Source organism: Parus major, chromosome 1A, assembly GCF_001522545.3.
Source record: "Parus major isolate Abel chromosome 1A, Parus_major1.1, whole genome shotgun sequence".
NCBI classification, from domain to species: Eukaryota; Metazoa; Chordata; class Aves; order Passeriformes; family Paridae; genus Parus; species Parus major.
The window spans coordinates 67,991,496-68,012,858 of record NC_031773.1 but is presented as its reverse complement, the minus strand read 5'-3'; the positions used below and the strand labels follow the sequence as shown (position 1 = coordinate 68,012,858).

The 21,363-nt window shown below is 44.6% G+C and overlaps 1 protein-coding gene across 1 annotated transcript; it reads right to left on the bottom strand.

Annotated features, from left to right (window-relative positions):
* Positions 1–9,560: 9,560 nt before the first annotated feature.
* On the bottom strand, positions 9,561–20,443 carry ATP6V1E1 (ATPase H+ transporting V1 subunit E1). Its single transcript, XM_015629208.1, has 9 exons — positions 20,275–20,443; positions 16,904–16,969; positions 15,887–15,996; positions 15,359–15,425; positions 13,476–13,565; positions 12,169–12,237; positions 11,688–11,782; positions 10,769–10,856; positions 9,561–10,178 (listed from the first exon to the last, which is right to left on the bottom strand). Exons 1-9 carry the CDS (start codon positions 20,305–20,307, stop codon positions 10,116–10,118), a joined length of 681 nt encoding a protein of 226 aa, XP_015484694.1. The 5' UTR covers positions 20,308–20,443; the 3' UTR covers positions 9,561–10,115.
* Between the last annotated feature and the right edge of the window lie 920 nt (positions 20,444–21,363).

Below are 21,363 nucleotides of genomic sequence, written 5' to 3'. Positions count from 1 at the left end.
TTAATATTTGGCCCAAAAGGGCACTTGTTTGCTGTTTATTCAATCTCCCACGTGAGATGGGTTGCAGCCCTCCCTACAGGGAGGTGTTTAAAGTCAACTTTGCTCTTTCTCACCAGGGTTTCAGCATCACAGCCAGGAGCTGGCCATTCTGTTTCATGCTGGAAGGTGCCTGCTGTAGGTCAATCTTGCACTTGGCCATTGCACAGCTGCTCCCTGAATCAATAATTTGCTCAGTTCTGCTGATTCGGCAGCTTTGCATCAGGACAAAATTAAGGTGATTTTCCTTAAAAGCTGGTGCCAGCAGAGGCATGTGAGGATGAACAGCACAAAGCTGGGGGCACAAAGGCTCCCAGGTGCATGCTGCAAGCCCTTTCTGTCTCCTCCTCAGCTCTATCCAGTGAAATCTCCCTCTGTTTCCTCCAGGGCTGGTAACAGATGCTCATATCTCCTGCCAAAACAGCCCTGCAGCAGAGCCTGCTCGCTCCGTGGGCTCCATCTGCCCCTCCTGGGGGATCCTCACTGGGGCTGGGGCTGCTCCCAAGCTGAGCTCACTCTCCTGGCTCTCAGCACCACAGCTGCCTCTGCCAAGAGATGCCCAGGAATCATTTGGCCATGGTGCAGGTCCATAATTACTGGCTAAGCCAGGGGCCAGTTTCTGGCCAAAGAAGCTCAGGGGAGTATGTGTAGGCAACTTCCCATCCTTTGGAGGAGCCTGAGATGTGATCTGCTGCACCCTGACATCTTTGAGTACCCCAAACCCACCAGCCAGGTACCAGAGCTGCCCCTGCTGTTCAGGGCAGGCAGATGAAATCAAACATCCCAGCAGGGTTTTTCCCAGCATGGCTGCAGCTCCAGGCCCTGCAAAGGCTCCTGAGGACCTTGGCTCCTGGGGAAGGATGAAGGGCTGTTCTCTGTCACGTATCCCCCCTTCCCCTCTCCCCTCCACGGGGGCTGGAGTTTGGGGTGACAAGAGCAAGCTGTCCAATTTAGGAAGGGGAGGAATTTGGTTGCCCTATCAGTCCCAGGAAGTGTTTGGGTCAGAGGGGATTGGCACGGGGAGATTTTTAATCCTGGGGCTAAGCCAGCACAGAGTGGAGTCGGCACTAATTGGAACCAGTCCTGGGGAAGGGGTGGATGAGAGTTGCTCCTTTTAGAGCAGCCCAGGCAAGGACAAAGCTTATCTGTGCTATAGGAAATGCCATGTCCTGATCTTGACAAGATGCTGTCACGAGTGTAACGGGCTGTGTCTGACCAAGCCACGTGTCCCCTTATTTTTTTCAACCTTTCTTCCTACTACTGTCCACAATTGTTAATATTTTTCTCCTCTCTCCTTCCTTCCATGAGCTGGCAAAGCTACTCCCACCCCCTTGTACAAAGGGTGCTTTCCTGAGCTCTTAGGCTGAAGCTTAAACTCTCTCTCTCTCTAGCCTCCTTCTCCCTGATAACAGGGATGCTCCCCAAACCCAGCATTTTTCCCCCCCTCCCAAAAAGCCATTTCAAAGCAACTTGTTCATGTAGGCTTGAACTGGGGATGGATTTGATGAATCAGTTTCAGTAGGAACCAGTTTAGTTTGGGTGTGGAAATAAATGGCAGCCACTTACCCCCATGAAGAGGCACACCCTGAGGAAAGCTCTGATTCCAGGCTGGCTTTGCTACAGCTGGAGCAGATGCAGCTGTAATGCAGCATTTTGGAAATGCCTAATGGTGAAAGAAGAACCAGAAAGTCTTTGGCACAATCAGTGTTTTTTGGGGGTTTTTGGGTTTGGGTTCTGCTGGGGTTTTTTTTGGGGGGGCAGGGGGTGTTGATTGGTTTTGTGTATGTCCCTAAAAAATAAAGCATCTTGCAGGTAAAGTTCCCATCTTGAATTTTCCTGTTAGTTGCCACACTTTAGTGTGGGAGAGACTACCTCACACAGAAAGGCAGGACTAGGACATTTGGGATAGCTCAGGAAGACTCAGTTTTAGGCTAAAACAAATTATTTGTAATCACTTACATGTATAAGGAAAAATAAATGCACTCACACGTTCAAAATTTTGATTCCACCCACACACATTGAGATCTAAAATGCAACTTTTCCAAGCAGACAGGGATCTCTTGAAGGGTGGCACTCTGCTGTATCTCCTCCAGCCCTGAAAGCTGCAGATTTTGCTTGGTGGAGAAGTCAGAGGCACAGGAGGACAAAGCAAAGCCATTTTGCCTGGTGAGAATGTTACCTGAGCCCCTCATTCCCAGCCGTGGCCTGAGGTGCAGCCTTGGTGCCTGGATGTTTATTCACTCACAAAAACGAGGATTAGGGTCTCCCAAAAAGAAGTATTGGGTCTCCCAAGTGCTGAAATAAAAGTGAACTTGTTCTGGACCATAACAAGAGCCCCCAGATGGGGATTCCTTTCTTTGCCCAGCAGCAAAGAGAGAGAGGTTTTGCTGGAGGTGGGAAGGGACAGTGGCCAGGGCTTGCCAAAGGGTGAACCAGGAGCCCCTCCTCTCGTGTCAGCTCCCGGAAGCCTCATGTTCCCCGGCCACTTTTTAAAATTCCTTTCCCAAACAGACTGCCAGGGTGGAGGGATCATAAAAAGTTCACCCCCTTGTCACGAGTGCTCCTGTTCTTCCGGGGCCGGTGGGCAAAAGTTGTTAGCAATTTCCTCGGGCCGTGACCTTTGTTTTGACCGTGGCAGAGGAGGATTGCAATCCATCAAACCCTTGCTTGGCCTGGGGAGAGGGTTGGGAAGAGAAGGGGGAGATTTTACAAGGGGCAGGGGGCACAAGGATGTGGCTTTGCCCCTCAGGTTTGGTGAGGAGGCAGGGGGGGATGCCTCACCGCTGGCTCAGCTGGAAACTCAAACTTCCTGATGTGGGATTCACTGAGGGAAACTTTTCTGTGTGGGCCACAAGAGAGATTTGAGAGTTTGCTCTCATTTTCTGTCCCAAGAGGGATGCTGGATTACAATTTGCTGCATCAGTAGAGTGGGGAAAGATGTGCTGCAGAGCTTGTGCCCAGAGCCAGGACTGCATCAGCACTGGAATTCCAGCAGGAGTTTGGGCAAAATGGGAGATGCCAGTAGATTTACCACCTCCCAAGTCCCAGCTCCTATTGATCGCTGGCTTTTCCAGGCTGCATGGGTTTTTGGAGGATCCCATAGGGCTGTGTTTTGTTAGGAAAATCAGCAGCTAACTTGAACTCCCCCCTGGGAAATGGCTGGCTCCCACAGACACCTGCCTCTCCACTCAAGTTCCCAGGGGGGCAGCTCATCCCTGGAGCATCCCTGGTGCTCCCCTGCACCCCGGTGTCCCCTTTGAAGACATACCTGCATATGAAACAAATCTCCCCTGAGGAAATGCAGCCTGTGCATACCAGTCTGCTCTGCTTCCCTTGGCTGCCTGCCCCTGCCTCCCCTCCCTCTGATCTCCGCTTCCCTAGGGAAATGCATCCCACCGCACTTCCTGGCTGTTAAACACAGATTCCCTTGGGAAGTTCCTCTGTCAGTTATCCCCCTGATCAGGCCCTTGGAAAGCACCTAGGTTTTGGGTTCAGCAGGGAGACTTGCAATGTTTCACCTGTCCCCTTTGTAACACCCAGACCTTCCTTTCCACCCCAATCACTTGCATGAAAACCAGGGTGGCTTTTTCCCTAGGAAGCAGCAGCTGTGTGCTCACTTCCAGGCACAGCAGAGCATCAGATGGAGAAATGTGCTGCTTATTTCCTTGTTTGACGAGGATCTGTTGAGCTCAGGGAGAAGGGAAAGACTTTTACACCTCAAACTGAGAACCTTAGGCTGTGTGAGGTAGCTCCTTGGGCTGGGAGGCACACAAAAGCCTGGAGAAGGCAAACCAGACCTCTCAGTAGGAATAATCCTCTGCTCCCAAGTTAATCACTGCTATGCTTGATAACCTGTGTGCCTGAATGCCCACACCACTTCCCTCCCTACCTGTACTTTGTCCACCTGACTCACCAAACCCAAACCTCTCCTTGTGTGCACTTCAGTCAGCAGCACTGGGGTTCTCTGACATCCCCACACACTGGGTGTTGAGCCCAGGCCTGTTGGCATTTAGCATCTGCCACCACCAAAACACCAAACACAGCCCTCCTTGTCCTGTGTCCTGTGCCTGTCTCAGGGGACATGCCATGCTGTGTGGGCTCAGAGCACCCATTCTCAGGCCTCACTGAAATTAAAGCCACTCTCCTTTCCTTCCCCCAGGCCCTGTTTTTGCTGCTCTCCCCACAGCCCAGACCCTCCTCCATGGGGTGGCTCTGAGGGGCTAAAGCCGGGCACCAAAGCGCTTGCCCCGGGCGCTGGCGGGCGTGGGAATGGAGAGGAGCCACAAGTGCCTGCCTTTCCAGCAGGGCTGAGTGCCTGAGTGCTTTGAAGGAGAGGGGCTGTGGAGCATGGGAAACAGCAGCAGGCTTTGGGTGCATCCCCTGTCCCAGGCAGGCAGGGCCCTGGGCCTGCCCCATAGGCGGATGCCCACGGACCAGATGTTCTGGGAGATCAAAGGCGCTGCATCCTCCGTTCACGTGTGTGCACACACCCCCCTGCGCCTCCCAAGAGACTCCTAACGCTCTCTATCTCCTCTCCAAGATATTTTCCTTCCCTTCCTTTGTTTGCTTTCCAAACCCCCATCTCTTCTCTGGCACTGCCTGCAGTCCAGGCTGCGCCAGCAGGGAAAGGCACCCTTAGCTCGCACAAACCGCATTTCGGGGGTGAGCCGGGAATGCCTGGCGGCTTTTCCACCCTGCTTCCCTGCCTCTGGCATTTGGTGCTTCTTGGGTGGGAGGCTCAGGGACCTGTCACCCAGGGACTGCTTTGCAGCACCCCTGAACCTGCCACCCCCGATGGCTGGGAGGTGTCACAGCTTCTCACAGTGACCAGGACACCCCCTGGAGATGTCTGCCTTTGCCCCCTGCAAATTCCTGCAGCCCCCTTATCTCCTTCAGCCTCTGCTGAAGTCCTGAGACCCCTGTGGATACACTGGGTGTGATAAAACACCTCTACAGCCCAGAGGTTACTACTATTCACCAGCATGGAAAGTCTTTCTGGTACATCAGAGGTCTCCAAAGTGAGGTGCATGCAGAAGAAAACACTGTCAGGGTGCAGGAGGAGAATACATTTTACACTACTAATAAATAAAAAAATATTAATTTCATATTTATATAATCCTTACTTAATTTCTAGTTTTGTTCTTCCTTAATTTCTAGTTTTGTTATGCTTTATAATTAGTGCAGTAATACCTGCACATAATTTATAAATCAGTGTATTTATTTGGGGCATACACCGCTAGTACATGCTTTTACTTTTACCAGTCTGAGTGCACAACCAAAAGGGCTGGCCTGAATTACCAGTCAAAAAGTTGAAATCAAAGCAAAGGGTGATGCCTGCATGCCAGAAACCCACTCAGCAGCATGGACACCTCTTTATGGAGATAAAACAGCCAAGCTTTGGTGAGTTCCAAGGCTTTGCTCCAAAGCTTTGCCTCTCTCCTCTTTTTCCCCCTAGCACAACAGAGATCTTTTCCTTTTTCCCCCTAGCACAACAGAGATCTTTTCCTTTTTCCCCCTAGCACAACAGAGATCTTTTCCTTTTTTCCCCTAGCACAACAGAGATATTTTCCTTTTTCCCCCTAGCCAGAGACCTTGCAGTCACTACATGGTGCTCCTTGAAAAAGGGAAACACAGGATGAAAAAGGAATGGTTAGCACAGAGCAATAAAACCATTCAGATGCAGGGAGATATGGTAGCAATATATTAAATGGGGAACAGAAAAAAAAGCCAGATGGTTGATCCAATTCACTTTACAACTCCAGATGACTTCACAAGAGGTCACTTGGTGAAACTGAAAGGCAAATGCTTCAGCTTGGATGAAAGCAAACAGCTCGTGCCTGCCAATGTAATGTGGAGGAGACCGAGGAATGTCCTGCTGCAGAATGGCATTGACAGAGCTGGAGAAGGAACATTTTTAAAGGTTTTTAATAGGTTATCACCTTTAGCCTGCACTGCAGCTGTAAGCACTGTTATGCTGGGATCAACACTTCAATTGCCAGGATTTTAGAGCACGAGTGATGAACTGCTCATGCTCTTCACCAAGAATGGTTCCCCCACGCAGAGAACAGCAGCACTTCCTGCCACACAGAGGTGAGATGTGAGTGTCCTGAGTGTTAAAATTCTCATGTGCCCATTCCCAAAGTCCAGTGACTCAGCAGTCCTATCCCACAGAGCTAAGGACACCTGGCAAGTCACCCAGGCAGCAGGTGAAAGGAGCCTCCCAATTCCTGGTGTCCTAGTGATGCTAGCCAGCACTTTGAAGGGTTTGGAGCTGAGAGCAGGAGCATGGAACAACTGTCTGTGCTTGAACTGCTTTATTTCTTGTGTATGTGGGAAAAACAGTTGTAATTTAATTTTTTAGACATTGATAGTTTTCTTCTGCGTTGGGATTAACTTCTGGAATATTGCTGCTTGTAGTGAGGCTCCTCCCTCCTACTCAGCCCTCAAGAGGAGAAGCACCAGCCTTTCTCCAGATGTTCCAAAAAGGTTTTGTCTGTGACCACTGTGACCAGTGGCCTTTGCTGGGAGAAAGGAGGTACAGTGGCACTGCAGGCAGTGGTCCCAAGGGAGCGAGGTAGAGACTGTGCACGTGTGGATCAAAGAAATTTTGCCAAAGATAACTGCCCCTCTCTGGGCATGCTGGGGAGGGACCACCCTTGATAATTTCTTTGCAATCTCTCCCAACAGATCAGCCTTGAACTACCTAAAATAACGTGCTAGCCTTGATTTCCACAGCTTTTGATTTCCAGCATGTAACAAGGGCTGGGAAATGACATTTTTGGCACGTTGTCAGTATGATTTTAACCCCAGAATGCTCCTGTACAGATGTTTCTCTTGCTTGCTCTAAAGCAAAGCCAAAGAAACAGTATGGGATGCTCTGAATGAGATGCCTAGGGAGACAGATTTGGGGTTTCCCAGCCAGCTCTACTTTGGCTGAGAGCAGCAGGAACTTCCCAGCCCTGGAAGGGCCTTCTTGTCACGGCCTGCTCCCTGCAAACATGTTTGAGAGGCAGGATGGGGCCCCCACCTGCCTCTCTGAGCTGCCTGTATCAAACAGCACACCCAGCCAAACCACACTGAAGTCTGTCTGGGCTCTTGCTTAGGGCTAAACACCTTTTGCCAAGTTGCTTTAGTGCACTATCAAGCCTTTGCTCCCCAGAGTAACAGCTCAGAGTTCACTTAACTAAAGAAATTTTTTTGCTCTGAATTTTCCCCTGGGGTGGTTGACTTTTATTTCCAAATTTCTCTCTTCCTCCTTCACTGCACTTTCTTTGGAATTGAATAAATGGGTGATTTTATTTTAACCTCCCCAGCTATTTCAGGCACAGGTAGTGTGTCCATGGAGGTGGCCCCAGCCTGGCTGTTCTGTGTGTGTTATTGGGCTGTATAAGGTATGAGTTTATACTTTTCTGTTTTCCAGGAGATGCATATTCTGCTTGCTAACATCAGCAGATCAAGACAGGGGCATGAAACAAGCAAGGTACCCTCCTTCTGCCAGCTTCTGGGTGTTTTCTTCCAGGCTTTCTCTCTTCTTGACACGTGCATGCACTTCCAGGAATCATTCATATACTGATTAATGTTAATAGCCCTAGGTGTGAAAACTACCTTCTAAAACAGGGTTGTGATTCAGATGTGCAGGAACATTTCAAGTTCTCTGGTGACCACTTAGTGTCAAGCCCACTCTTAAATTTTCCACTGCCAACTCTGCAGAACAAGTGCAATATTATCCATTTTCCTGACTCCTTTTCCATTAGACTGAACCATCTCACTGTTAATCTGCAGTGCTTGCCTTTCCAATCACAACTTCACAGAGAATTTTTTCCTGATTTAATGCCTCCTTTGTTCCCTGTATTTGTCCAGTTTCTTAATGTGATGATCTGGCTTAGGGCTTGTTTACTGTGCCCAACTGGAATATTATGCACGCTTATACAAAGATGAATAAAGATCAATATTCTCATTGATTTGCCCTGGGTCATCAGGCGACACTGAGCAGCACAGTTCAACAAAACTGTGCTGCAAAAATGCTCCAGGAGGAGCTCTGAAATTGTCCTGAAATGCTGCTTTTGTTCCACATTTGACTTGCAAAAACCTGTGCACAAATACTGAAGGAGGCCTGGATGAAGACAGCAGGATTACTACACTAGGTACACGTGGATGGAATATCCCATTTTCCTCTGCATCTCTGAGGTAAAAAAACTTGGTAACAGTTCCTATCACCTGGAATAAAGAACCATGATATTCCATATAATGCCTCAGCCAACTTGGGGGGAGCTGTAGGGGGTACAAACCCCCTAGTCCTGGACTTCAGCTGTGAGGTACATAAATCTCAGAGCCTTTCTTAATGACCTGCTTTAAATCACTGCTCTCATTGTCTAACACTGAACACATTCTGGAGGACACTGATTTTTGAATCCAAGTGTCACGAGTTTCTTCCTCTTTCCTGAGAAGGAAGATACAAAACTAACAGAGAAAAGTTAATAGTAACTCCAACATCTTCCAGTGTGAGAATCACAAATCCAGTTATCACTTATGTAGTTATTATTTTGCTTTTTAAAAGTATGCAAGACCCTGATTTGTGAAGGTCTGCCCAGTGTGAGGAAGCTGGATCAGTGACTGTTGCAAAGATAAAAGCTGTAACAGGTATCCAAAACCTAGCAAGAGATTTAATCCTGACACACTTCTTGCCCAGTCACAGAAACATGTGCTGAAAAGGAATAAATACCATAACCATCTATGTGGAAAACAAGAGCTGGCACCTAAATGCAACAGCAAAGAGCAGTAAAATCAAAAAACCCAACCTTGCTAAATAATCTTATTCCCTAAGAGCAAATTTAAAGCATTTCTTCCAGACACAGATTAAATAAACTTGGAATCAGGATTTTCTTAGCAGTCAATCTCCATTTGAGAGGAATGAGGCAGTAAAAGGCTTATCTGGCATTTGGAGTCTACTTTACATGAGGGCACACACATGAAGGCCTCAGGTTAAAAACACTGCATAAAGCCAGTGTTGCTGCAGCTTGGCAAATGCTCTTCATGGCACAATGAAAAATTCCTACTGTTCCTGACTCACTGCAATACTTAGAAAAGATGATTTCAAGATGTATTTAAGTATTAATTCATCAGCTTCTATCTTCCATGAAAGAAATCTCAGAATTGAGCATTAGGAAGAGTCAGGGTACAGTCGGGATCTCCTGCACAGCAACAACAAACTAGTGAGGGGAAATGGATTGTGTTTGTTTTATCTAAGTAGCACAGTTGTGTTACTGTTGTTCTCTCCTGTGACAGAAGACAGAGGGAGCAAAACTACTGACCCATTTTTCAGGGAGAATGATGCTCCAGAATCCTAGATCCTATTCAAAAGCCTTGCCTACAATCCAACATTATTCCTGCAAATAGCTTGGCACTACTCCTTGCACTTCCAGCTTCACAGAACAGCTCATACACACAGCTCAGGTAGGAAGTCCTTTCACAAACAATCCCACTTTTCAAAACTGCCAAAGCCCCAGAGAGAAGTGACAAGGAACTCCATACACACACGCATTTTTATTTTAATAAATAGAGTTTTACAGGCTCAGGCTTTTTTTTTTTTTTAAATCACATATACAGAACAGGAAATGCCTGACCAAGTAACATGAATTGAACTACTGAACTTGGGAAGGAATACATGCCCTCTATAACACTGAAGACCATAACTGAAAGGAAATTTGCCATCAGCAGCATAATAATTTACTCCACAGATCAGACAACTTGAGAGAGATGTGGCCAAAGCAAAGAGAGTGACCATAAATGGACCACTTGTCTTTTATAGAGTCACAACAGTGTAAGGAAAGCCAAGAGCCCAAGTGCCTCCATTTTCTAGTGCCACTTCTGGATGAATATGTATGTCTTCACATCCTTTGAGCAATGCATTCTAACCACAAGTAGAGAGGCTAAGCACAGCAGGTATGCAAAATTATTCGATTGAAGAACAGATACTGGATGACACAGTAATGTTAAATTTCAAGATTTTAGATTAGCAGATGCTTTTGCATCCCCTTCAGTATGGCAGTGGAACAGATCCCACCTTCTCTCATAGAGGTTTAGTCCAAAAACTTCCTGTTGGCATTAGCACCAAAGAGAGCCACTCTGATTTCTGGCATCATCTGTAGAGAAAGAGCACATCAGCTATGTGAAATGGGCAATAAAACTGCTGTGTGTTCTTCCTGCAGGCACTGTGGGATAGTCAGGCTGCCTTCAAAATTAACAAGTCAGCTCATCTGAGCTTTCTTGAAGTCTTTCTCTGATCACACATTGCCTGTACACTCTGTAGACTGAAAGCACTGCCTGTACTGCAGCATAAGAGATGCCAGAGCTAGGGGGTTTTTTTTGCACTTGGGTGTAACAGGTCTCAGCCAAAGTTTGTACTCAAGTTAGCTTCAGCAATTCAAGTTAGCCTCAGCATTTCAGCATCTTATGCAGTGTAGGCATAACTAAGGCTTTCAGTATCATAATTTAGAGAGTTTTATGCTTAAGCTTAACTCAAAAGGAATCATTCTGGGGAAAGCCATGTGGGTTTTTTTGTTGCACAAACAATAGGTAATTTTCTTCTTTCAAAAATAACTTCCTACTTGTCATTCCTGATGAAGTCTGATGCCATGCACTATTGTGACACTTTGGAAACACAAGGATTTCATTACAAGAACAAACTTAGTTAATTGTATTTTGTTTACCTAGGTTGTTGGGAGAAACTCACCTGCTGGGCTACAAGGTCCAGACGACTTTCCAGGGTATTGGAAACTTTAATTTTACCATCACTGTTGTAGATTTCAACACCTCCAGCACTAAAGATGGGTAACAAAAAAAGAAATAATTCAGTGAAATCCACAGGTCGGGGTCAGAATGTTGCAAACACATCCCAAATCAGCATTTATAGGCAAATCAGACACATGGCTAAGATTTCTCTTTTTGAAAAAATAACCTTTGATCATGTCTTAATAGGAATGCAGCACAAAGAGAACCAGTGAAGCAGCAGTGCAAAGCATCTTTGGAGTTATCTGAAACCACAGCTATGTGCAAGGATCCTCATTGGCATATTTTAAATATAAGTGGAGCTCTGCAATTTGTCCCTGCAAAACAGCTTCAGGCTCTGTGTTATTAAGACATTTTGGAAAGGGAGGAAAAGAGCTACAAGTATTGTTTGTTGGCCCATACATAAAGATGACAGAGTACACAGCTTTGTCTGTGGTACCTCTGTGAATCCATGTGGAAATGGAGCCTTGCAGGCAGAACTGACACAAACCCCATCTAGTGATTTTCCTGCAGCACCTTAAGACTCAGTTTGCTTCATCTTGAGACAGAAAGCATGCCTACATCCATATTCTCTCTCCTTAAAAGAGCAGTGGTTCAGTTCCTATGCACAGTTATTCCCTGCTCCACTACTGTGAATCAGGCTGGAGACTGCACAAAACTTTTCCTCGTGTTTTTGATGGAGACAGTGCTTGTCTGGAGAAAACTGCAGAGTCTGTGTCTGATAAAGAAGTGCCAGTTCCACAAGAACAGCAGCAGCCACTTTGAGGACATTCCATACTTAATTTTCTGACACTAATGTGAGCTGTGGCTTGAAAAGTTGCATTAAGTTAGTGCCCTGTACAAAACAACACCATTTTCCTTACATATCTTCTGGCAGGAAGCTGTCTTGGTCAATGTGAACATCCACATCCTTTTTTATGGCATTTTTGTAGATGGGAATGCTCTTCTGTACAGCAGTCTAGGACACAAGATAAAACTTCCAGTCAGCACTGACAAATTCTCCTGCAGCACTCGAGTTTGATCATTCAATCACTTGTACTAATAAAATGAAGGGATTGGGACATTTTTTTTTTTTTTAATTAAGCAAATGCATTTCATTTTGGCTCTTCAGCCAAACCCACTTATTATTTTTAATACTGTAGCCATGTCTAAAGTTTCCAAGGCATTATCCAAGGATGGAAATGATCCCAAACTTTGGAAGCACATTGTAGTTTCAACAGAAGTGCAACAAGCAAAGCTTGTTTTCATATTACACAGAGAGGGGAGGATCTGAGCAGCAAACATCTGCAGTCAGGTCTCTGCCTCTGTGAGCAGAGCACTGTCAGAATGTTACAGGTGTCTTACCTTAACCATGGGGAGATCCTGCTTCCTGCATCGAACAACTAATCTGGGCTCAAGCAGCTGGTAGAATCCCTGCAAGGAATGATCATTTCAGTTTTGCAGGAAGACAATGTTTTCTTTGTCAGAATTATTTAACCCCAAGAAAGGAAAGAAGCTGATCAATTTGAAACCCAAGCCCCAACAATATCAGCCTCATTTATTTAGATCTTTGCTCACAAGTTCACCTCAGGCAGACATTCTGAGAGGACAGCACCTATATCTGGGGAAGAGCCCAAATATGGATGATGTTTTTGGAACTCAAGTGCAACTGAACATATGGAATCTTAGGATTGTGTTGGCCAGTAATTCATGCACTCATAAGGATCACTGCTGTCCAAGCATGCAACCAAGCTCTTGGAGACATGCAGCAGTTTCAGATGCCTGGCCTTGCACTTCCTGTGGTAATACCTGAGGCTACAACAGAATGAAGTAAGTTTAGTTCAGTTTGAAGGGACCTATAATGATCATCTGGTCCAGCACAGATCTTAGATCCCTCACTGGATCTAACATAACAAGATAAAAAGAGTAGCCAATTTGCAAGAACAAGAAAGGTTTGTTTGATGTACAGCAACACCAGACACGAGTGTGACAAAGAAACAACACCCAGGTGGAGGCACAAGCTGGCAGGAGACATGACTGAGAAAACTCTGCCGTCCAAATGTGACAGGAGAGCTCGTGGGTGGCTCCTGGGAGTTCACAGGACCAGGCTGTGCCAGAAGGAGGCACCAGAGCTCACAGGACTGCCCTGGCCAATGCTTACTTTCAGCTGTTCATTTCTGGGGTTTGAGAATGTCTTCTAGGCAAACAAAGCTCTGGTTTCTGCTTTCTGTGCCTGCTTCTGTCACAGGGACGTTCCATAGCACAGCAAATTTGTCAAAGCTTATTAACTCTCAAACACCAAAAAGGTTTTCAAAGCAGATATCGACTGATTTGTGGGTTTGGAGAAACAGCCTCTGCCAAAGGTGCATTTGATCCAACTCATCTTAATGTGTGCACCCTAAAATGTGTTTGTGCACATTAACTGCATAATCTGCAATTATTCTTACAGTGGAACTGCTGCTTGCTGCTTTACCAGGCTCTACACCTCAAAATAAGCCACAACCTTTTCTGTTCAGAGTCCAAGACTCAAAAAGATATTGAAGTGATGTTTAAAACTCAAGGATCACCCAGTGGCATTTGATCCAGACTCCAATACAAGTGTAACTTTCAGAGGGCTATTTCTGACAAAAGAAACTTAGCAATGATCCATTTTTTACAATTTAAATATTTACCTGTAGAACTAGTCCATCCAGCAGTGTCTGGTACCTGGCAGTATCCTTCACCACCTTGGCAAGTCTCTGCTTGGCCTCATTCAGCAAATCCTACATTCAGAAGAAATCAGATCAGCAGAGCCCATCTGTTTGGCATTTGGTTTCATGCCTACCAACTTTCTGTACTTCTATTATAGCTCTCACACCCTGCCAACACGTAAATGTACACTCCAGCTGGTGTTCATCCAAGCTAGACCTCCATCTCTGTGCATGGCACACTATCCCTGCCCAACACTTCCCTTCTTCCTGCCCTGGGCTGACCTCATTAGAACCTGACAGTAATTCCTTTTGTGTGAAAAAGGGAGAGCTTGGGAGTAAAAGGATGCTACTTAGTGTGTTAACTTAGATAAACTAAATATGTACTGAGTAATTGTTTAATGTAAAATAATACAGTTGTCCAAACAATTTTTTTAGCTTTATAGTTGAGCAGAGAAATCCAATCTATTTTTCCATCAAATAATATTCAGGTTAGGTATTCTTTAATTTTAAGTAAATGCAAGTCAAAGTTTAAAAGAGAGAGCTTATTTTTAATTTGAAGGAGCTATCTTAATTATCTTTACTCAGCAAAGCAGTATTGGATGGGATTGAATTTTAAAGAAATTTTAAAGGAGTCAATCAAAGCTCCTGAAACTGGACCATCAGAAATGCTTCAGATAAAGAAACTCTCTCCTGTGCTGTCTCAAGGTGTTAGAAAAAGAGTGCACAGTAACACAATCAGTGGGAGGATATAAAACTATCACAATTTACTGTCATGGTCAAACCTAGTTATTCTGTCCTCCCTAGAGTAACACTGCATTTCTGGAACTGCTCATCTCTCTTCATGAAAGGAGCCAAAGATCTGATAAGGCAAGAAAGAGTGAGCAGCATGTGACTTTAAATGTTTCAAAATGAGGAAGAGTGTTTAGAATTACTCAGAAGCATGAGGTTGAGTCAGCAGATAAATGAGGAAGAGATTACCCAGCAGAGACTACCACAACAGAGTTAGCCCTTGAGCAATCCACCTTCCTCTTCTCTGGGAATACAATCTAAAGTTTGAAACTCATTTTAAAGAGTCAATAAACTGGTGATTTTCTTCTGCTAACTCCTCTTTTTCACAGTAGCATCAACCTGAACATTTATGCCATCCTTTATTTTTGACTTCCACGGGCCCCTCAAGCTTTTCCAACAGCTCAACAGCCCCATCTAGCAGAACATGGAACACCCAAACTATCTCTGAGACGGGGTGGGAGAGCACAGCAAACAAAGCTGGTCACTGCTCAGTGAGCAGACTGGAGACACACTGCCCGTGGTGAGAGATAAACACAGGACACCCAAACAAGGAGCCTGCTCTGATGAATGATTTCTCACTCTCTATCTCAACACACACACTGGTCACCTACCAGAACAAGAAGCAAAACTTTTCAAGTACTATGGGCCACTGAAGGACACAAAAAAAAACCTTTTAGGAGGTGTTTTAAGCCTCCTTGCTTATGCCATGCTGGGTTTTTCACACAAATGTTGCTTGAGGCAAACAGAATTTCAAAGTTCTACCAACTGTGCAAGAGAGAGTTGCTGCTCTTTAAAGAAACAAGCTACTGTGCAAATGACAGATACAACAATGCCTGCAATGTTCCTGGCAGACCAATGTATCTCCCTAAAACAGCAGGTAACAGAAACTGTGAAAATAAGGAGATTAGCAAAGCTGGACTAAATCCTCTAGGCCTTTTCAGAGCAGCTTGGAAAGTCATTTTTGTATCTTGAAGCAAATGTCACTCAATCAAAAATTGTATTTTCTTTAGAGAATGGTTCAATTTCCTAACATATGGTAGAAACAGAGACTGTGTGTTTACTTCAAAGATACTCACTGCAATAAGGTCATCCCTTGCCTTGAGGACCTTCAGCCTTGCTTGATTCATCAGGTTGGACATCTGACTGCAAGTTCATGCATGATAAAGATGAATCAATCCATCAGCCTCTGACAGAAGAACTGTAACATTTAACTCCACACTTTGCATTTAAAGGTAACAATTCTACAACACTTAAAAACGACGTCTGATCACCTGTTTGAATCTGTTTCTGGACTTGCACAAAAGATTAAACTGCAGAAGTCCTTTCTTGGTGAAGACTCAGCCAAACTAAACCCAACATGAATATTTGCCCCAGAGTAACATAACTACATGAAGAATTGTGAAGGATTCTTTCATCACACTAAATTACACCATTGTAGCTCAGCTTTGATAATTTCTCCACAGAAAAAAAAAGAAACTCACAATTAGAACTAAATATGCTGTCTACAATTTGCCTGGTTGCAAGGGAAGAAGAATTTTGTACAAAATTAACAACAAAATGAGAGCTCAGGCTCTGAAGTCAGCTGTGTAACCCAAGAAACTTACATTTTCTTTTGCTGTTCAATTTGCTTCTCCTTCTTTTCATAATATTCCATGATTTTCAGCCTCTGTGTCTGAACAAGGCGACCCTTCTCAATGTTGAATTCTTCTTCTGCCTACAGTAAAAATTAAATAACTGAAGTAGAAACTGATTCCTTGGGCTGAAAAAAACAGAACCAAAATGTAACAGAGCACATTCACAGACAGGATAGGATGATACAATTCATGGTTCCATATAAAAACCCTTCACCTCTTTAAGTAATTCTTACACAAGGAGGGTGACAGCACAGCTGTTGTTTGTGTTTTCTTTTTGTAAAGCCTCACCAGACAGAATGTAAAAACACATGGATAATTCTCCTACTTAAACCTGAGACTCCAATCTCAACTTCTGAATTGTGTTTGCAGATCTTCAGGAATACTTGCTTTAGTACTGATTGAATATTTGTGTAAATCTAAATGTTTAAGGGAGATTAAATATTATCAGCAACACATATGCTGAGTCCAATACAGGTAATATTTAAATACCAAATAAATACCAAAGGCATTTCAGCAGTGGTATAATGCAGACTGTTGAGGCTAAAAGGCACCATTAATCCTTCTTCAGTAAACATCTATACTCTATCACCAGGTTAATATTAAACCCAGTCTCTTGTGGCTTAACCTAAGTGAAGCATTCTGCAAGTAATTCAATTCATGTCTTAAATACTAATTTAGTGGGGGAAGGTGTTCTACTTAATCCAATAGAGTCACATTACCACTCTGCTCCCCTGATTGCTTAAAAAATGGGGTGCACTTTGATACAAATATATTTATATTCAAGAACCACCAAAACATTGACCAAAACCAGCTCTGAGTCATTTTCAGTTGTCAAAAGCTAAGTTTATCTGCTACAGCATTTTTTGCTATATAATAACTAAACAGAAATCAGCTGTAGCTTATAAAAGTGTTCTAGCCCTCTTTCAAAGCAGGATGTGGGATGCAGTTTTCCTTTTGAACTTACTGACAGTGAACTTCCATTTTTACCTTTGCATCTATTTCTTCAGCCTTTTCATTGGCTTCCTGCTCAATGAAAGCCATCATGTGCTTGATCTGTAACAAGAGAGGAAAGAAAATATTTTCTGTAGAAAAGAACATTGCCCAGAGGAAGTATATATATATATATATCCACATTTGTAGATCCTCCATATCCATTTAATAATTCATAGAATATTGTTTTGCAAGGAAATTTAATTGAGGATACACACTAAAGAGCAAGTTCATCTTGACATATATTATAAGAACACTATTTTCCCCAATAATCCTATATAATGCTCTTCCATTAGCTGCCATTAGAAGAATGCACTTCAGGTATGTAACTATAAAAAGAACCAAACCAACCAATCCAAAAGTAAATTTGTACAAATGTGAGGCTGAGTGGTTTTGTTCTTAATTAATGAGACCAACTCTTTTCACCCCTGGGATTATTAAAAAAACCCTTCCAGACATCAAAAATCCTCACACAGCAAAGTGAGTCTGTTATGACATTTACATGAAATATAAACATTAATATAGATGGCATCTGAATGAACCTGGGCCTTCCACAGGTGAACAGTGAAGCAAAGCAAAGTGCTACTGACCACTCTGGTCAGGTTTGTACAGCCACAAGTTCCTTTGAACACCAGAACCACTTCTCTTGAAAAACTGCTATAAATTCTGTATAAGGTCACTTTGGAGGGGCTGGGGAAGGAACGTTCTGTGACCCAGACCACATCAAGAATGTCACCTGCTGCTTCAGAGCCACACATGAACCAGCAAGTTCTACTTGAAAAACATTTCTGAAGCCACCTCAAAGCACTACAAATCCCAGATCCAGAAGCTTAAAGACCAGGAAAGCAACCAGATCAAGTTCTCTTCATCCATCATGTGCCTTTCTGTGTGACCAGACCTCATTCCCAACCAAACTTAAACTGGGATGAGGTACAGACACTTCCACAGTCAGATGGAGCAGACCATAAAAACTTACTGGCTTTTTGCTTGCACTTAACACATTTTGCAGAAAATCCACCCTGGATAAACTCACACAAAAGACTCTTATTTATAGAATCTAATATTAAAATTAAACATTTTAAAGAGATTAGAAAGGTGCCAAGGTGAAAACTGAGCCAATGTGCAGAACAGCACTAAGCCCATAGAGATGAAAATACAGAAGTGAAGAGACAAGTGGAAGATTTTAAACACATGTTAACACAGTGGAAGAAGTGAACAGTAACATCTACATCCTCAAAAAACAAATCAGGAGGTTTATTTTTAATTTGTGTCTGCAAAGACTTTCAAATGCTTGTCTACCTACAGCATCAACTTCCTACCCTGCATTTCAGAAAGGACAAGAGAGGCATTTAAAATAAGAATATTATTTTGCTGAACAGCCTATTGTTGAAGAAGACTGAGAACTAAGCAGCAGCAGCAGCAGTCTTTATGTTACTGAGTCACTTCCTCCAGTGTAGTCTGGTTTCTGAATTTTGGAAAAGCACTTTTAACAGTTCTGGGTGCTCAGGAAACATCCTTCACATAAAGAAAATGAATGAGATGGAAGCTAATATGGAATCCACTTCTCCTAGACTGGTAAGACTAAACAGTGTTACTTCCCTTCTGCTGTACTGAAATCCCCTCTTGCTTTTTATATAAATGAAGAGAGATCCAAAGTGAGATTTTCACATCTATAAATAGGATTAGTTTTAATAACAATGTCAAAAATGTATTTTGAAATGAGAGACTTATTTTAAAGCAGTATTTCCTACAGAAAGGAAGTATTTCCCCATCAGGAGCAGTGTGATTATCCTTTCCAAGGGAAGCTCTAGATGTTAGATGGGCTTTAGAAGCGACCAGATGGACCAATAAATTAAATACCTTTGACAGAATAAGAAACCAATTCTGTCAGTGGGAAAAAGTCTCAACCAGAAATGATTTTCCAAGTGACAACCATTGGAAGTGTGGTGGCAAGGAGTTCAGAGGACCAGCTGGCAAGTTCATGCCAGATTCATCCACATGCAGGACTGTCAGCCATCAGCACTCTCCTCTGCAGCTCACAGCATGACAGGAATGCTGCAGATGTGAAATGCTATTGGTATTACATGTTTAATACATCATCAGAGCCTGAACTAACCTTTGAAGCTCAGATCAATTCTGGCTGAGCAAGACCACTCTAATGTCAGCTTTACTATGTTCATGGAAAGGCAGGGAAAAAAACCCTGAGCTTTGCACATAAAATGAATACAATGTAATGTTACAATTTTCCTTTTGAAGAAAGGCAACCTACCAATTTTACTTTCATTGTGATGCTTCCTTGCCAAGAGACTATGTTTACTGAATGAGAAAGTGAGACACAAGTACTTGTGATGCAGAGGACAAAGAGAACTTGCCTGATCTGCTCATCACCTGCAAGAAACTACCCAGACCAGTGCTGGCCGGATCCCCACAGCCTTTAACACCACACACCATCTCCAACCCAGCTGAAAGCAGCTTTTTTAGCTGAGGGCAGTGTTTACTGTCAACAGGGACAGGGTGTCCTGCCTCTAGGAGTGTCCACAGCCAGACTTCAGGGCTGGAAGTTTCCACTGCAAGCCAACCCCAGGATGTACCACTCTCCTTAGAATACAGACCTAAAAAGGGCATCCAAGAACGCTGAGCAGCCCACCCAAATGCTAAGGTACAGCTAACTCCAGGTAACACAGCTACGAGCAAAAATAGACGGGAAATCCTTAGGGAGCCATAGAATCATTAAGCTGGAAGAGACCTCCAGGATCACCCAGTCCCATCATCAATGCAGCACTTCCACTGGAATATTTAAACCACTAAACCACTTCAGATCCAGACACATCCTGAACACCTCCAGGGACGCTGACTCCACCTGGGCAACCTATTCCAATGCCTGACCACCTTATCAGTGAAATTTTCTTTATAATACTTGATGTGAATCTCCCCTGTCTCAGCTTAAGGCCACTTTCTTTGCTTCTCCCACTACAGGCATGGAAGAAGACACTGGATCTCACCTCTAAACATCTACCACAGCACCACAGCTCGTCTAAGGCTCTGCCTTGGGGTGCAATTAATCACTGCAGACAGCACACAGCCTGCTCATGAACCCCCTCGTTACAATCTGCCGTAAAATGTCACCAAAACGCCTCAGGGAAGTTCCCCGGTGGGGCCCATCCACCCCGGCATGGAAAAAATCGCCTTGTCCGGACACTTCTTTTTCCAAGACAGGATCCTTCCCCTCCACCGATCTTACTTTCCCAGGGGAGCAGCGGGCAGAGCAGTAGAGCCAGCCCCCAGCGCTGCACTGTGGGCCCGGCGCGGTCAGCCCCGCTCCCCACGGCCCTTCGGGGGCTCCGCTCGGGCCGGGGCCGCGGCCCTACCTGCTTCTGCACGTCGGCATCGCTGAGCGCCATGGCGGCGGCGGTGGCGGTGGCGGTGACAGTGGCGGTGACAGTGGCGGTGACAGCCGCAGGCCCGAGGAGACGCGCCCGGTGCCGTCGGTGGCCGCCAGCGGAATCAGATCCGGTTCGGGTCACGGCCGGGGCGGGGTCGCCGCGCGCCCCGCCCACCACACAGAGAACCGATAGAAACGCTGGTAATGCGTGACGTCACACCGCTATATATGGCTGAGTTGGTGTGACGTCACCGGCAGTGCGAAAATTGAGCAGAGGAGTGGAAATGGCACGGAAACAGCGCCGAGAGCGGAAACTGCAGCAGGCAGGGCTGAAACACAGGGATGAGCTTGTTTGTAAGGCCCTAAAGTAGCTCTGTGTTGGCTCCCGTGGTGGGAGAAGCAGAAGGATGCAGGAAGGAGGGCATTGCAGGAGTTTTCTTACTGCTGCCATTCTTTATGGTGAAATTTAAGCAGTAGAATAGTATTGGTTTGTTCTAATTGGCAAGAGGTTTCCATTTCCATTCTTCCGGAATGTTTGGTGTAAAAGACAAAACTATTTCTTTCCAAATCACTGTGAAATGTGGTATTTGTCACATCTGTGCTTCTTCCTGATTTATTTCCATTTCCTTAATTTTTTCTGTGTTTTTTTTCTGTGTGAAAAACTTATTATAAAACTATGTGTGTAACTTCGCTGTCTTTTCATACTGCCGTTATAATGCTGGAAATCAGCTTGTATTTTGGGTCTGGAGAATGCTTTACTATTACTTCAGGCACCATCTAAGTAATATTAAAACCAAGTTGTTTTATTAAAGAAGAAATAATATATAATAGTAAACGATGTTGATGTCTGTTATTATAAAATAAATATTGCTAAATAAAATAGCAAATACAGTTGGAATTATATCCAGACTCTTTCTTTTCCGTGTGCCCCCTGCCTTGCGGGTCTGGGACTCAGACCCACTTAACCCACACCTGTAGCCACGTGACCTGGACGTCAGGGCCGCGGAAACCGAACTGCCGAGAGCTCCTTTACCTCCGAATCCCAGAGGAAAACGAGAGAGGGTGGCACAAACCC

What these genes read in the sequence shown, in the direction of transcription:
- ATP6V1E1 (XM_015629208.1), bottom strand. Translation starts at nt 20,307, where the DNA reads ATGGCGCTCAGCGATGCCGACGTGCAGAAGCAG. An exon ending in CTGAAGAAATAGATGCAAAG is followed by an intron (nt 15,997 to 16,903) that starts GTAAAAATGGAA and finishes TTTTTACTGTAG; the next exon opens with GCAGAAGAAGAATTCAACAT. An exon ending in ATTGAACAGCAAAAGAAAAT is followed by an intron (nt 15,426 to 15,886) that starts GTAAGTTTCTTG and finishes ATGAACTTGCAG; the next exon opens with TCAGATGTCCAACCTGATGA.